The 16,926-nt window shown below is 43.3% G+C and overlaps 1 protein-coding gene across 1 annotated transcript in view; it reads right to left on the reverse strand.

The window, feature by feature from the left end:
• The window catches only part of LOC137443377 (NBAS subunit of NRZ tethering complex-like), a 133,956-nt gene that overhangs the window by 46,455 nt on the left and 70,575 nt on the right, over positions 1 to 16,926 (reverse strand). The window contains exon 5 of the mRNA XM_068143015.1: positions 4,771 to 4,884. Coding sequence (XP_067999116.1) covers positions 4,771 to 4,884 — 114 coding nt within the window. The remainder of the gene's footprint in view (positions 1 to 4,770; positions 4,885 to 16,926) is intronic.

A 16,926-nucleotide genomic window follows, 5' to 3' on the forward strand; every position in this document is an offset into this window, starting at 1 on the left:
AGGCTTTTCCAGGTGACCAGGATGCCCAGCGAATCCATGGAGGACTTGCACCGCAGGAGAATGAGCTCTGCATCGCCGGGAGGTTCCACTGGATGAAGGAGGAAGAACTGGAATGGACAGACACTAGAGCCTGAATGAGAGACTGTTTGAGTGGACGCCCAGATGAAGACACAGACTTCGCCGGACATGTCATCAGTTTTCTGATTTGATGATGTGTTTGGGTGCAGGGATTATGGCATGAAATAAGGGGTGGATCCTGTCGTAGTTTGGGCTGGGTGTCCTCTGCTACAGGGGTGTTTCCTGAGTCCAGAAGTCCAGCCCAGTGGGTGGACACAGGAAATTAGGTTATTTCCTACCATGATCCCTTGCACCACTATAAGTTTCACGGCGGGGTCTGGCACTTCCTCTTTCCTTCCTCCTCGCCACCCGGTAACTGGGGTAGGGATCTCCCGGCCATGGGCCTGGTTAGGCCCAAGGCCACGGGGGGATGGGCAGTCTCAGATCTGGCCAGCTGAGACTAGCCTAGCAGTGGGGGGGGGGGGGGGGGAAGGAGGAGCCCTGGGGGTTTTGGGTGCACCCTCAGGTAGGGATGGGATCTCTCTGGGTCTGTTTTGGGTCTCTCTCTTGTCACTGTGTTTCTAGCTTTCTGCACGCACTCACCGTTCTATTTAAACTTGCCATCACTTTTGCAATCCGTTTGTCTGAGTCGTTATTTCTGCGCGTGGTGGGGAGGGGGTCTGCCCCAACCCATTACAGGGAGCAAAGAGAGGGAAATGCTGAAACTAATTCCTCCAGTTACCAGATAAAGTGCAAGGATGATAGGTTGGACGCAATGATCTTGAAGGTCTCTTCCAACCTGGTCTATTATTTTCTTTTCTTTTCTATTCTGTTCTGCTCTATTCTATTCTATTCTATTCTATTCTATTCTATTCTATTCTATTCTATTCTATTCTATTCTATTCTATTCTATAGCACTTTGCTGCTAAATACACACGGTGGATTGGGAATGGAAAGGACTTAAAATTTGAGCATGCATAACCAATACCAGTAAACATGCTCCAGAAGACAAAATTCAGGACTTCTTTTACAGCAAAGGTGGCTCATAAATCAGGATAATTGAGTAAGTAGTGAAAACCAATTAGGGGTGAAAACCAATTCTTTCTTCCAGCAGTGCTTTAATCTAATTTTTCATTAAGCAAGTCCATAAAGTTCAATCTCTAAATTCTTCTTCAATATCCAGACTCATCCCAATATATCTCCAGAAGAACACTCCCTATCATCATAGGCTTCTAAATATCAAGTTACCGTTTCCCAGTAGTTTTAAACCTGTGCACAAAGACTAGCTGGGCTAAACTTGGAAGTTCTCTAACATTCAGTTTAAAATAAAATATAATCATTCATTCATGAGTCTTAAAATCTACATGCACGAGATGCCCTTTTGCTACAAACTAATCTGTGAAATAGTATTAGTGTTTGTTATCATTCTCATGGCTACTAAGTGCTAAAATAACTCCTAATCATACTAATAATTAACTAGCTCAGTAACTTAAACTACAAGTCAAAAGATACAGAAATGCCATTTCTAGATGTCTTGCGTTATCAAATTTTTAGACCTACTATGAAGTTTTTTGAAACTCCCCATTTACAAGCTATAATTACTGCCATGCCAGTGTCCCACTTACATTCCATTTTAAAAGCTATTATTAACCCAGCTATTAAAAGCACATGCATCTTTAAATTCAATGTCAGGTTACCTATTCCACCACTCACTGGAAGTATCTACAACAGTATTTGAGGACTAAAAAGAAAAGCTTTTATAGACTTTCTTTAATCTGCTGGAAAAATATTTCATTAGCATGCATAAATTAAAATAGCAGTAAAAAGCACGTTTCCTCTTGTATGCCTTGGGATACTTTTCTGGATACTTATCAGTGGGATGGAATGTGAGACAAAAAATCTGCAGTAGTAGTAGCATGATGTTGTGCTGGGTTGAAGCAGCCCCCTTCCCCACCCCTGGCAACAATAAACAGACAAACGGATTGCATAAGTGATGGAAAGTTTAAATAGAAAGCAGTGAACTTTTACAGAAAGCCAAAAGTGCAGTGACAAAGAAAGATCCCAAAGCAGACCCAGAGAGATACCATCCCCACCTGAGGGTACACCCAAGACCCCCAGGGCTCCTTCTTCGCCCTCCCACTGCTAGGCTAGTCTCAGCTGGCCAGATCTGAGACTGCCCATCCCCCCGTGGCCATGGGCCTAGCCAGTCCCAAAGCCAGGAGACATTTCCCCCAGTTACCGGCTGACGGGGGAGGAAGAAAAGAGAGCGTGCTAGACTCCGCACTGGATCTTATAGTGGTGCAAAGAATTGTGGTAGGAAATACTACATAATTTCCTGTGTCCACCCCTCTGGTCTGGACTTCTGGACACAGGAAGTAAACATTGCAGGGGGGCACCCAGCTCAACTGTAACAGATGTTTATAACTTTCAAGCTTTATTGCTTTTGGTGCTTAAAATGAGAGAAACATGTTTTCTCTAGCCCATCTCCTACAACAAATGAATTTAGATAAAATTTACAACTAGAGCAGTGTCATACTGAATCAGTGTTGTGCTTATAAATTAGCATCTTGTACAGAAAATAGTATTTATATATAAGTAACTAACTAGTCATCCCTCAGTGAGAGTGAAATAGTTTTTAATCACACAAGCTTAACATTACTGATTTTCAAAAGAAACAATATACACATACAAATAAACCAAAACCACCACCACATTCACCACCACAGAAAGTCACTACTAGAAATGTTTGCTTGGTATTTTTAACATTCAAATAAATTATTCTTCTATAAATTATTCTTCTATAATCAAAAGATAACTTTCTAAGTGACTGAGTTATTTGTTTACTTCGTGTAAGAGACAAGGGAAAAAAGTGTCAAAGTAACATGCTCCTTACAAAGACTGTCTCCTGAAATATACTTTTACCACTAAAATTCCATACTTACCACAGGAACAACCAATAATTTTAATCCTGAGGTTAAACCATGGTCAGTGTACCCAACACTCTTAGAATAAATATGTAATTTGCAGCTAAGTAGTAGTTTTTAAATAATTTAACTGCTTAAAAATTAGCTATCTCATGCATTCATCGTCTGGTCTTCTCCTGCCCAGTAATGCAAGGAAAAGAAAATCAGGAGGCCATTTCATCACCTGGCTTTAAATATCTCTTTTAAAACTCTTTCAAGTAGTGTCTCAATAGGTACCACTGTGTTTGTAACAGTAGCACCCAGATATTACCAAATCAACAAGCTCTATATAAATTCCCTAAAGTTTTCTACCAAATATAAATTGTTTCTCATCTTTTTGTTTTCAGATATCTGAACCACAAATTTGTTCCTTGTCCAAAGGTAGATACCAGGACACTATTGATGCTACAACCAAGGCACTAGGATGACACTACTGGATAAAATATTTTGTGTTTTTAAGCTTCATATAATCAATGTGGATTTTGCTTTTCCTTCCCTCATACAGTGAAAATAATTCAGATTCAAAAATAAGCTAAAATTCAGCAGCATTAGCCTAAACTTCATAGAAAATTAAGAAGTTAATTTGACAGTTTTTTAACTTGATGTAGGAGGAAGCAGAAAAGAAAGGGAAAAGAACACTATGGCAATCTTGGTTTATGAACTACTGGAAAGATATTTTTACCCAAAAGTCTTGCAAGCAATTAAAAGAGATTCTATAACTGACACTCTATTTTTTTTAATACAGAACAAGAGATCATAAAAATGTTCATCTGTAAAATGAATGAATATGCAGCCTGGATCCAGCTACCATTCCCTCTGCCATTTTTCACATAGCAGCACTACTATTTAACAGAACACTGAGCTTAGAGTCACAACAATGCTTCCAATTATTTGTTTCCTTAAGACCTAGCCATCTCAGAAGGTCAACAACTTAACTTCTTCACCTCTGTTCATCACCTCATCCAACTCTCCCCGAGTATTCTCCTCCCTATATACAATATTATGAAGAATCTGCCAACACTAGGCTTTCTGAAAACATAATAACAAATTCTTATACAATTTAACAAATGCAGAGAGAATGAATTAGCCAGGTATGCATCAGTGGCAAAGCCTGAACACACTGATTTTATATACCACACTACATCATAAAAATACAGCAGTATTGTATCTGTAGTTGCATTGATGAAGTGTTTGTTTTGATGGGTTTTTTTATTGAAATAAAAAATCCTTAGGATTCCATCCCTGAAGATGTTCAGCCCCTTAAATGAATACTTCAGTTAACGTATTATTTTCATGCACACAGGAGATACATGAAGCATTGATGAAATCTATGCACTACAGATTAAGTTTTTCCCCTCTAAAGTGGGACTATTATTAAATCAAACTACCTTCTTTGACAGAGACAATAGTATTTACTGGAATTTTAGTGCTACCAACTAGCTGCAACAAAAAACATGCTCAGCCACAACTCCTCCAGTCTGAAATGAGCTTTTAATGCAAAATCCAGATTAGACAAGGCTGGTTTTGATTTAGGTATCAATGGAACATCAGAGCAGCTGACAATATTAGCTGCTTTACAGGTAGATTTTTTCATTTGTGTGAAGTATTTCATTCCTCCCCAATGACTACTCTTCCAGGTGATTTTTTACTGATATCGTTGAACATGCATTCTAATGAGAATTCAAATGTCCCAAAGCATAACACAAGTGCATGTTGCATTGTAATTCAGAGTCTTATTAACACATCTTACCTGCAACCCGTAGCAAATTTGCAAGTCCCAGGAGCTTAGCAGATTGTTTGTAGTTTGTTGACATCTGAGCAAGGCAGTCCTTGATGAGACTAAGTCGATCCGAACATAAACGCACTGTTGAAAGCAGAACTGTTGTTAGAGACTATATAAGTGAACCATACTGCTTCACTTCTGGTTAAACAATGTAGTCACAGAAAGATTGCTAGGGAGTATAACAATGCAAACACAATCTAAAAACCAGCCCAAAGTTACTTGCCTGTACATCATCAACTACAACTGCAAACAGAAAGTTGAAATAGCACCACAATATATCCAGCCTCAATAACTAGCAAGTGAGGCTGGGACCAGAAGAAGGGGAAGACTGACTTGACTGAAAATTTGTTTCAGGTTTTCAAATTAAATGTTTTTAAGTTTATATCATAGAATCATAGAATTAATAAGGTTGGAAAAGACCTCAAAGATCATCAAGTCCAACCTGTCGCCTAACACCTCATGACTACTAAACCATGGCACCAAGTGCCACGTCCAATCCCCTCTTGAACACCTCCAGGGATGGTGACTCCACCACCTCCACGGGCAGCACATTCCAATGGCTAACAACTCCCTCTGTTAAGAACTTTCTCCTCACCTCGAGCCTGAACTTCCCCTGGTGCAGTTTGAGACTGTGTCCTCTTCTGGTGCTGATCACATGCATTTAAATTATTTTTTTTTTTTTTTTCATTTTTGCCACATTCTCATAAAGACTACTAAAACAGAAATTAACTTTCATTCAGGATGTTGTAAATAACTAGTATTTCACACTTGTCACTGGCTGAGGCTGTCCCCTTAAGAAAGGGAATATGGTGGACGGAAGTTGGTAAATGAAAAGAAGGATCTAAACTAATTTCATTGGTAGAGTGGGAGGAAGCACCTTCTGAACTGGGAGTGCAGGAAGGTATCTTGGCCATTCCAGCACTTTTCTATCAGTCTTTCTTCCGCTTCTCCTTCGGGCAGCAGCTTGCAGCTCCTGGGCTTTCGGCCAAGGCTTTGGCCTTGAAACCGATAAACTACAAAGGCCTGTATTAACTGCTTTCCAATTAACACAACTGCTTCTAACCTTTTTTCTCTTTCTCTCTCTTTCTAACCCGCTCTGGGGAAAAGGGGGAGAGAGGGGGAGAGCGGAGGTGGGGAACCCCCTCAGCAGCGGGGGGGGGAACTCTCATTCCTGTGCTACTCTGTTGTATATCTTTGTATATATTGTAAATATTGTAAATTTGTATATATTTCCCTGCATATCCTACATTGCTTTGTAAATATACAGCTCCACTGCTTTGCTAATTCAGCTGTGAGTTTTTTTTTCCCTTTCCCTTCTATTTTCCTTCCCTTTACTTTACAGGGGGGAGGGAGAAGGCTTTTTGGCCTTACCCTTCCAACCCTACGACAACACTACAGTTTATTTTAGGATGAGCAGGATACATCACACAAACTGAAAGAGCTGTCAGAGGCAGAATCTTCAGGTTGTTTTAATTAACATGAATATTTTCCTGAGCAAGTGGAAAGAGAGCCTGTAAATCACCAGGTTGTGTCAATCATATCTTGAAAAGCTTATAATTGGTACTGTTTAAAAAAAAATATTTCACCAAGAATTAAACAATTACCTTAACTGTATAATTTAATATTGTTCAGTGCTCTTTTTAGCTAGTTAGTGCATGGTTAACTTCACGTTGCTGCTTTAAAAAGGTCATGTTTTCATACCATGCAAGTTCTCAGAGCACAGTGGAACAGCATGCAGATCCTCCACTTAACACTTAGGAAGACATTAATGTCTTGCATGAGGGATAAACTCTGCATTAGCATATTGGTCTTAAAACATATTAAATTAGGTCTCTCAACAAGAGCGAAGAAGCACTTGCATAATGAAAACTCTATTAATACAGTTTTGGAAATCAAATCAGACTATAATGAATTAAGAATGAAGGAGCAGAAAATGGTTACACTTCCAGTTTCATTTTCAATATGCTACCATACATATTCGTATACAGCAGTAAAATATTTTCATTCACTGATTGTATAAGCAAGATTTTTTGAAGTATCTAACACAGCTGAGAGTCATCTGAAATAATAGCATGGGACAAACACTGTAATTAAAGATTGATTTTTCTTCACTTTTGTTTTTTTTTGCCATCAAAATACAACATAAGAGTAGTTCACAACCTTAACTGCTGAGTTTGCTAAAAATACAAGTGGACAGGAAGCTCTAAAGATAACTAAACATAAATGTGACAATAAAAATCCACTGTTAATTCTCACTGTGGGAATAAGTGATCCTTAATATTAGTTTAATGGCATTTTATGAAAGTTACTGACCATTTAAAGGCTTTCATTAAAACCTTAAAATGTAATTTTAATCTTATTAATTTGATTTAAATGAAAGATATTGAAAAAAGTATGTCAGGATCATTAATGAAATTACAGGCATGATTTCACATATTCTAATTAATCTAGACAAGTTTTATTACACATAATATTAATGCAATATCATGTTGCCACTCTTTTTAAATGATGCCTATATCAAACAAATTAAGTAAAGTCAAGAGTGAAACATTGCCAGTGTCTAGAAACCAGACATTCTAAGTCCAAAAATATGAAGATATCTGAATGTAACACGTGGAGCATCAGCTCACTTTGAAGTAATACTTGGTAAAAAGAGAAAAAACACCATCAAAGTAAAGTAACAACAGTCACTAAGAACAACTGCTTCATCTTCCATAGGCCCACAAATGTTTTCCATAAATCCCAGTATTTCTCTGCATAGTTGCCAGAAGTAAAACACTACTATCACCTCATTTCATTGGTACTTAGTGCTCTTATGTCGTGGATATGCCCCCAGAAATGCGCGGCAGATCCATCAACGAAAATGTAAGTTTATTTATATATATACAAACTCTTTAATGGGGTATTTACAATCGCCCTTCACAGGTATCAATATTTGGTTAGTGGAACTATCTTTACAAAATGTTATGTATGGGCATTTAAATCAAAATAATTCACAGAACTTATAATCGAAACTGAGTCAGAGAGTGGCGGGGGAGGGGTTGGTCAGTGAGCGGCAACCCTCCACCCGGAGCAATATAAACACTATCCTAACTGAAGCTCTACAAAAGGGCTTGGCTTACTCACAAGCTGAGAACTTCATGGAGTCTTTCCTCAATAATGTTTATAGTCCAGACAACGTGGCACCGCGTGGCTCTGCTGTTATCTCCCAGGATACAAAAGTTTCCTTGCTCGGAGGGGGGCAGTGGCAGGTCAGCAACGCTGGTTCACACGGGCTACCAGGTTTTCTCCTACGATGGATCACGCAGCGCTTGATCCCACGGAGTGCTGTCCATGGCACCGCACACAGCTGGGTGACGGTGGCAAAAGGACCACGAGGCCTCCCGAAGCACTGGCTGGCACGCACGCACACACAGGCTCCAACACCGAGGTGGGGGGCTCATTTACCAAACGACCCCCATTTACCATTTGCCCCAGTGAATACTGGCCCAATAAGCATCTGTTGCCAACGCAAACCTTAACCAATGAACTGACACCTACCAAATATGGCCTGAGTATATGCTATACTCAGGGAAACAAGCATATAGCCTGCCTCTAGTACTGCAGGGGTGAGACCACGCCCAGGTAGGCTGTTTACCTGGACTCAGTGGCGCCAGGATCCCCCCTGCTGCCTCCAGAAAGGAGGGGGGGACAAAGGAGGGTTAACACATACAGAAATATATCCTACCCAAATGTTTGGGGCACAATCCTGATCATAAGCATCCTTCAATACATTCCACCCCCTGCTTATGGGCAAGTATATGTGGGCAAATATTATTCTATAATTAAACTCTACCAAAGATGAATTAAACATTTTATAGAAACATCACAAGAACATCATGCATATATATATACATATCTCAGAAGTGTACAACTGTACTCTAAACAAAGCATGTTACAACACAGGATTAAACTTGTTAATCATAAGGTCAGTATTGGTGACCTTAGTGTTTTCTAGTCTCCACCCCCTGACCGGTGGTGGACCCCTGTTACTCCCGAGACGGGTCATCCTTTCCAGGATAATCTGTCCACTGGAACCGTTGTCACTCTGTGGAGAAACGAAACTGGCCACGGTGTTTAAAGCCGGGCTTCACAGTTAGTAATTCGGAACGACCCACCAAGCACTTATGCGATGAGTTTTCCCATTGATGTCAGTAGCCTCCCAAGCGTATAGACCCCTGGGCTTAGCCAGTGTCATGGGTACAATCCCGATAGAAGGCAGTTTCACTAACACTGGTTGGCCCACCTGCATCTGTGTTACTGAACGTGGGTGTTCATCCTTTGCCTCCCCTGGCATGTGGCTGACATCCCTAACTGGGTCAGCAGGGCAGAATGCCTTGACTTTGGGGCTGCCATAATTCCCCCATCGGTTGTTTACAATGAAAACTGCAGAAGGCAGGCGTTTATCCCAATTACTCCTTGAAACATTTGCATGTTTCTTAATGAGGCCATTTGCCCTTTCCACTATGCCATTTGCCTGGGGATAATATGGAGTATGAAATGTCCATTTGACTCCTTCCCCTCGGGCCCAGTCTTGCACTGAGGCTGAGGTGAAATGTGAACCATTATCACTCTGAATATGTTCAGGCATAGGCAGAATGCTGAACCAATCCTTTAGAGTTTCAATGGTTTGAGCTCCTGAAGCAGTGCTAGTAGCAGTGGCCATGACTAAGCCTGAAACCACTTCTACCCCTACCAGTATGTATTTTTTTCCATGTAAGGGTCTGACCTGGCACTGAGGGCAGGCTGAAACAATGGTTTCGCATGTGGTCAGAGAAACTGGCCACCCTCTGGATCTGCATTCGTAGTAAAGGTCTGACTTACCTGAGTGACCTCTTTTAATATGTAGCCACTCAGCCAGTCGCTCCCACTCCTCTCCCTCACGATCAACCACACTGATTTTTGCTAAGTGATCTACTTGTTGATTCCAAGTAGCAGCAGGGGTTTGCTTCCTGGAGTGTCCCTTTACCCATCCTACTTTGATGGTCCTGGCTCGACTTATCTCTAGTAGTCTTTGCCAGTTGGTTGCCCTCCAAACTGGGGTATTGCCAACTATCCACTGATTTGCTTCCCACTGGCAAATCCATTCTGTGGCACCTTTGAAAGTAGCATATGAATCAGTGTATATGGTCTCTGCACCATTTTCCACAGCTAGCATAAGGGCATGCAGTTCTCCCACTTGGGCACTGCCTTCGCCCTCTTCAATGACAGTCCCGTCTGTGCCAATCTCCAGCACTGCGGCCTTGTAATGCCACTGTGATTCTACCCTTTGGGCGGATGGATCTGTGAACCACACTCCCTCAGTATTGGCATCGGCAGTCAATTCAGGTGCTACCTGAATAGGAGATGGCTTGTAGGGCTGACATAGTGGAACAGTATGTGGGTTGATGGGCTGCTGCAATTTGGATACTTTTGTGGGCCCTTCTCTTAGAGGCATAAGCTGAGCTATCCCTTCCAGATAGGCATACCATTTTCTTACGGTAGCCTTCTGAGCAATTCCTTCTGGTGGTGGGGTTCCATTGAGGATTGCTTTGAGCAGAGAGAATGGACCTTGCACTACGATATCCTGCGTAGTGCGCAGATTCTCTGCCTCTTTGACAGCTCAGGTCAGAGACAGGAGTCCCTTCTCCCATTCAGAGTATCTCCTTTCAGCATCTTTGAATGCTGTTGAAGAGAATAAAAGGGCTCTGTTCGGGCCTTTAGGTCCCCTTTGAAAAATCCCACAGTAGGAAGCATGTTCAGAGAGGCCCCATTCTGCCCTTAAGGGGTCATGTGGGTGCAAAGGGCCCAATTTCTGGTAAGCCTTTAATTCGTCCTTCAAAACCTTTAGGCTTTCAGTGTGCCTTGGGATCCAGTCCCAGACTCTGCTCTTTTTAAGCAGGTCATAGAGGGGACGAGCAATTACTGAGAAACCTGGAATATGTTTTCTCCAGTAACCCAAGGTACCCAAGAGCCGCTGAAGCTCCCTTTTGTTATTGGGAAGTTGGCCCTTTTCAATAGCCTCAAGAGCATCCTCTGGCACTGATATTGCTCCTGCTACCCACCAGGATCCAAGAAATTTAATTTCTTGGCTCGGGCCTTGACATTTGGCTCGTGGAACCTGTAACCCATTTTTGGTCAAAAGGTCCCAGATCGCTGCAGCTACTGAACCCACCTTACCTTTGTCATTTCCCCTGACAAAGATGTCATCTATGTACTGGTAGACACTTACATCTTTTGGGACTTCAATGGTGTCTAACAGTGCTGCTAAGGAATTGTGTGCAATGGTTCCTGAGTGCTTGTATCCCTGGGGAAGATGATTGAAGGTGTATTGGGAACCTTGCCATGTGAAAGCGAACTGTGGTTTATCCTCCTCATGTAGAGGGATCATAAAGTACATGTCCTTAATGTCCAGTGAAGCCATCCAAGTATGTGATGCAGCTTGGATTGCTGTCACGATGGATGTCAGGCTTGGGACTGCAGCGGTGAGAGGGGGCGTGTTGCTATTGAGCCTCCTGTAGTCAATGGTGAGTCTCCATCGTCCATCAGGTTTACGCACTGGCCACACTGGTGAGTTATAGGGTGAGTGTGTCCTGGTAATGATTTGTCTCTTTTCCAGGTCTGCAATCACCTCAGTGATGCCTTGTCTGGCTGCTGCTGGTAGGGAATACTGTGCAACACATGTGATACTCGATTTGGGTAAGGGTGGAGCATTTTGGAGAGTGCTTACCCGAGCGGTTTTGGTCCCTTTTGCTCCTACTCCATAGGAGCCAAAGCACCACAGGGTACCGTTAGGGAGATGCCACCGTTTGCCAGCTAAAACATCAAATCCAAGGATGTTCTCTGGGTACAGACTCAGGGCAACTTCTACCAGGGTACTCCGCTTGTCACCAGGAAGCCACAACCTTGTTTTGGCTAAATGGCACATATGAGGCATTCCTGTAACACCCTGTATCTTAATCCTTTTCCGGGATGGCAGGATCTTCAAGTGTTTGGCTTGTTGCACATTCAAAACACTGATTTGCGCCCCAGTGTCAATAAGGAATTTTACAGCAGTTCGAGTAGGTCCAGTGGGAATCAAAATGAAAGGCTCTGGATCCTCAGACCATTGACAAGTATTAACAAAGCGATGAGTGAGGCCTGGAACAGTCACCGCTGTGTCTAGTTTTTTGGCTTTTTATCTGGGCTCTGGCGGCGAGGTATGAAGGGGTTAGCGTCCTTGCTGGGTGAAACAGTTTTAGGACTGCTGCTTCCAGCTTCATTCTTCCCCTTGCCGCGGCGGTCACTTCAGTAGTTGTCCTCTTCCCAGCTACCGGATTTATTTTGTATGCTCAGCACTACGCCTTATAACAGTCTCGTTGGTAATGACGCTATTAAGGATTCAGGTACATTCAAAGACAGTGCTAGTCGATACCATTTCTCTCTGGGTGAAAATGATCTATTAGAAGTACGCCGTTTATCTCTCCAGCGGTCGGAATTTCTCCCTCTGGGACTTCCCGAGTGACAGCGATCTGACTCCGGGCTGCTGCTTGAACCCACAGAAGTCGCAGTAGGGGATGTCTTAGTGTGGCGCACTTCCTGCTTTTTCCCCCGCAGTGTCGCCGCGTGGTTGCCTTTGAAATCAGTATGGTGTCTGTCGCTGAGAGTCTTGGCCATGAGTGCATGATCAGAGTAGCCCAAGTCTCGGACCTTGTGGGATAATGCCATCAGAAGCTCTTCCCAAGTTAATTGGTGTTCCCGGGAATTAGTAGAGGTATTATTCCTTTCAACTACTTGTTCAATTTCCTCTTTTTTGGCATCACATACATTTTTTAGACCCGGCAGCAGACCACAGATTAGAATTTTGAGTCCCACTGGGTTAATTGGGGCATCTAGTGGGGAAGAATATGCCCCGCGATCGTACATTGCTTGAACGCACGCCAATTTTTTAATCACGGCAGTGAGTTCGGCCAAACTGGTAACCCTCACTTCTGTTGGTTCGTCTCTATCTATAGGATCTAAACTTACAGCCCAGTGAGCGATACGGGAAGTTAACGAGTGGTATCCCTCAGGACCCATGCCCAAAAATACTTCATGGACCCATGAACAGCCTTTTGCTTCATTACGGTCCAAAATAATTGTATCCCCACCCAATTCCATAACACGATACAAAAAGTCTGTTACCAACTCGTCCGGTTCTCGTGCAAACGTCTCCTGCAGGTCCCGAAGCTTTGCTCTGCTGTACGGGCGAACAGAGGTAGTTGTTGTCCCTCGGCCACGGCGGCTGTCCGTGTATTGCTCTTTAAGAATGGGACGTAAATGCACGGCTTTCCTCTGTATGGGTTCATCTTCCAAACTGTAATCTGTATCGTCCCGGTCAGATGGGTTTCTCCCCGTTCGGTAGCTATGGGATTTTTTCCGGGCTTCGCTTCTCGGAGCACTATTGTCAGGCGAATTTAATTCACGTGCTGCTGCTGACGTGCTGGGCTGAGCGAGTGAATCGGGACTCGGGCTTTGCAGTGTTCGGAGTCTCGGCAGGTCCAAGGGGACCGTGGGTCTAAAGTCTCGCGCTACGGTGGGATTCGCTACCTTTCTGTCCTTTCCGCGAGACTGCGGTGGGGGTAATTCATAAAAGGACTGTATGGGAGACCTGGCTCCGGGCGCGACATCGTGGCCGCAGGGCTGCTCAGGGCTAGGCGGTTGGGAGATCCCAGGAAGGCTTGAAACAGAGTCTCTGTCTGATGCCGCTAATACCTTCATAGTAGCATTGCTTTCTTTAATTTGCAACGTTAACAAGTCATGAAGTTTATCATTTTGTGCCTCAGACTTTCCTAACTCTCTTTCCAGGAAGTTATTTTTTTCCTCAAGTTTTTTAATCTTTTCCTGTAATGCCGTAAATTCATCTTGTGCTTGCATTATGCAAGCCCCGATCGCAGTAACTCTCTCCTCGGTTCTTGCGATTGGATCAGTGCATAGCTCGGCCACGTATTCGGATAATTTCGTGGTGATTTGGTCCGGATTTGTCAGGTTTTCTATAGCCCATTGCATATCGGATTGTTTTATTACGTATCCCATTCTGTAGAGATAGTCACTTATCGGATAACCCTGCTCGCTGCGCCATTAATGTAGTGGATATGCCCTCAGAAAAGCGCGGCAGATCCATCAACGAAAATATAAGTTTATTTATATATATACAAACTCTGTAATGGGGTATTTACAATCGCCCTTCACAGGTATCAATATTCGGTTAGTGGAACTATCTTTACAGAATGCTATGTATGGGCATTTAAATCAAAATGATTCACAGAACTTATAATCAAAACTGAGTCAGAGAGTGGCGGGGGAGGGGTTGGTCAGTGAGCGGCAACCCTCCACCCAGAGCAATATAAACACTATCCTAACTGAAGCTCTGTAAAGAAGGGCTTGGCTTACTCACAAGCTGAGAACTTCGTGGAGTCTTTCCTCAATAATGTTTATAGTCCAGACAACGTGGCACAGATGTGCCATAATAAGGAGACAGGAAATGGCGCCGGCCGCGTGGCCGCACCGCGTGGCTCTGCTGTTATCTCCCAGGATACAAAAGTTTCCTCGCTCGGAGGGGGGCAGTGGCAGGTCAGCAACGCTGGTTCACACGGTCTACCAGGTTTTCTCCTACGATGGATCACGCAGTGGTTGATCCCACGGAGTGCTGTCCACGGCACCGCACACAGCTGGGTGACGGTGGCAAAAGGACCACGAGGCCTCCCGAAGCACTGGCTGGCACGCACGCACACACAGGCTCCAACACCGAGGTGGGGGGCTCATTTACCAAACGACCCCTATTTACCATTTGCCCCAGTGAATACTGGCCCAATAAGCATCTGTTGCCAACGCAAACCTTAACCAATGAACTGACACCTACCAAATATGGCCTGAGTATATGCTATACTCGGGGAAACAAGCATATAGCCTGCCTCTAGTACTGCAGGGGTGAGACCACGCCCAGGTAGGCTGTTTACCTGGACTCAGTGGCGCCAGGATCCCCCCTGCTGCCTCCAGAAAGGAGGGGGGGACAAAGGAGGGTAAACACATACAGAAATATATCCTACCCAAATGTTTGGGGCACAATCCTGATCATAAGCATCCTTCACTACATCTTATCAATCAGTTTTTTTAGTGTCTTTAATACCAGGGGTCATGCAGTCTAACAAAGTTGCCCACATGCCATGCATTCTAGCCTCGCTGAAAGCCAGGAACCATAGCTAGAAGAGAGACGTGAGAAAATAAAACCTCTACAGACACCCTTGTGACCGTTTTAGGCGGTGCCTTTAACAAAGGGACACCATGGCTGAATGTTTTATAAACAAAAGACAGGTCTAAACTAATTTCATTGGTGGAGAGGCAGAGCACTGCCTTAAGTTTTCATTCCCAGTGACACTAGTGTTAGTCTCACACTTTTTCCCCCTCCTTCTGGAGCTCACAGCTTCTGGGCTTTCGGTCAGACTGACCTTGAACAGATAAGGCCTCTACTAACACATTCTGCTTTAATTAACAATTGCTCTTTTTCTCTCTTTCTAACCCTCTTTGGGGAAAAAGGGGAGAAAAGGGGGGTACGGGTGGGGGGAACCCTCCTCAGTAGAGGAGGGAATCTCATTCCTGTGTTACTTTGTTGTATATTTCTGTATATATATTGTAAATATTGTAAATTCTGTATATAAACCTGCATTTTCTAAACCGCTTGTAAATACAGCACATTTCCTTAGCTAATCCGGCAGTGGTTTCTTTCTTTTCTTTCATTTTTCTTTCCCTTCTCTTTACAGGGCGGGGAGAAGGCCTGGTCATTGAAGAAGGGGTGGAAGGGAGTGCTCCAGGCACTGGAAGAGAGATTCTCCTGCAACCCTTGGTGAAGATTGTGGTGAGGCAGATTGTCCCCCTGCAGCCCATGGAGGTTAACAGTGGACCAGGTATCCACTTGCAGTCCACAGAGGACCCTACGCTGGAGAAGGTGCGTGCACAAAGGAGGCTGTGGCCCCATGGGAAGCTTACGCAGGACCAGGAACTCATATTAGAGTAAGTTTGCTGATAGGATTTCTGACTCCATGGGGGACTCACACTGGAAGAGTTCACAAAGAAGAAGGAAGAGTGTGAGGAATTCTACCCCTGATGAGGAAGGAGCAGCAGAGAGCCACCTTCTCATCCCCCTGTGCCCCTGGGGAGGAGAGTAGAGATAAAGAAAATAAGGAGTGAAGTTGAGGCTAGGAATAAGCGAGGAGTGGGAGATGTTTTTTTAAAGATTTAGTTTTCTCATCATCCTGCTCTGATTCGATTTGTAATAAATTATTTTTTATAGAATTGTTTCATGGAAAAGACCTCAAAGACCATTGGTCCAAATGCTGACCTCACACCAACTATGACCATTAAACCATGTCTCAAAGTGCCAAGTCAAGACTGTTTTGTTCATGACGGTAATTGCTAAGAGATCTCCCTGGTCCCTGTCCTGTCCCTGTCCCACAAACCTTTTATTATATTTTGTCTCCCCTGTTCAGCTGAGGAACAGTGTGATAAAGCACCTGCGGCAGGCACTTGGAATCCAGCTAGGGTCAACTCATTAAATAAAGGAATGAATTTTGTTACTTCTGCACAATTTATAAGCAATAAAACATACTGTCATATATTTGGACTTGATGATCTCTGAGGTCTTTTCCAGCCTTATTGATTCTATGCAATTCTATTCTATATTCAGTTTTCTGCTATTGTTCATAACCATCGTTACTTTCCAACATCTGTCCAACAACTTTTCATAGCATTGGTGTCAGAGCTCCAAAACAGATTTCAAGTTTTAAACAATCATCAGAAGAAATACTTCTCTTGTCATGAGAACTAAGTTGGTGAGGGGTTTGGAACACAAGCCCTATGAGGAAAGACTGAGGGAGCTGGGGTTGCTCAGCCTGGAGAAGAGGAGACTCAGGGGTGACCTTATTACTCTCTACAACTGTGACCGGTTGACGTTGTCCCCTTAAGAAAGGGAATATGGTGGACGGAAGTTGGTAAACGGAAAGAATAATCTAAACTAATTTCATTGGTGAAGTGGGAGGAAGCACCTTCTGAACTGGGAGTGAACTGGGCATTCCAGCACTTTTATCTTCA

Source organism: Melanerpes formicivorus, unplaced genomic scaffold (assembly GCF_026170545.1).
Source record: "Melanerpes formicivorus ecotype bairdi unplaced genomic scaffold, bMelFor1.0.p_v2 SCAF_9, whole genome shotgun sequence".
In the NCBI taxonomy this organism is placed as follows: Eukaryota; Metazoa; Chordata; class Aves; order Piciformes; family Picidae; genus Melanerpes; species Melanerpes formicivorus.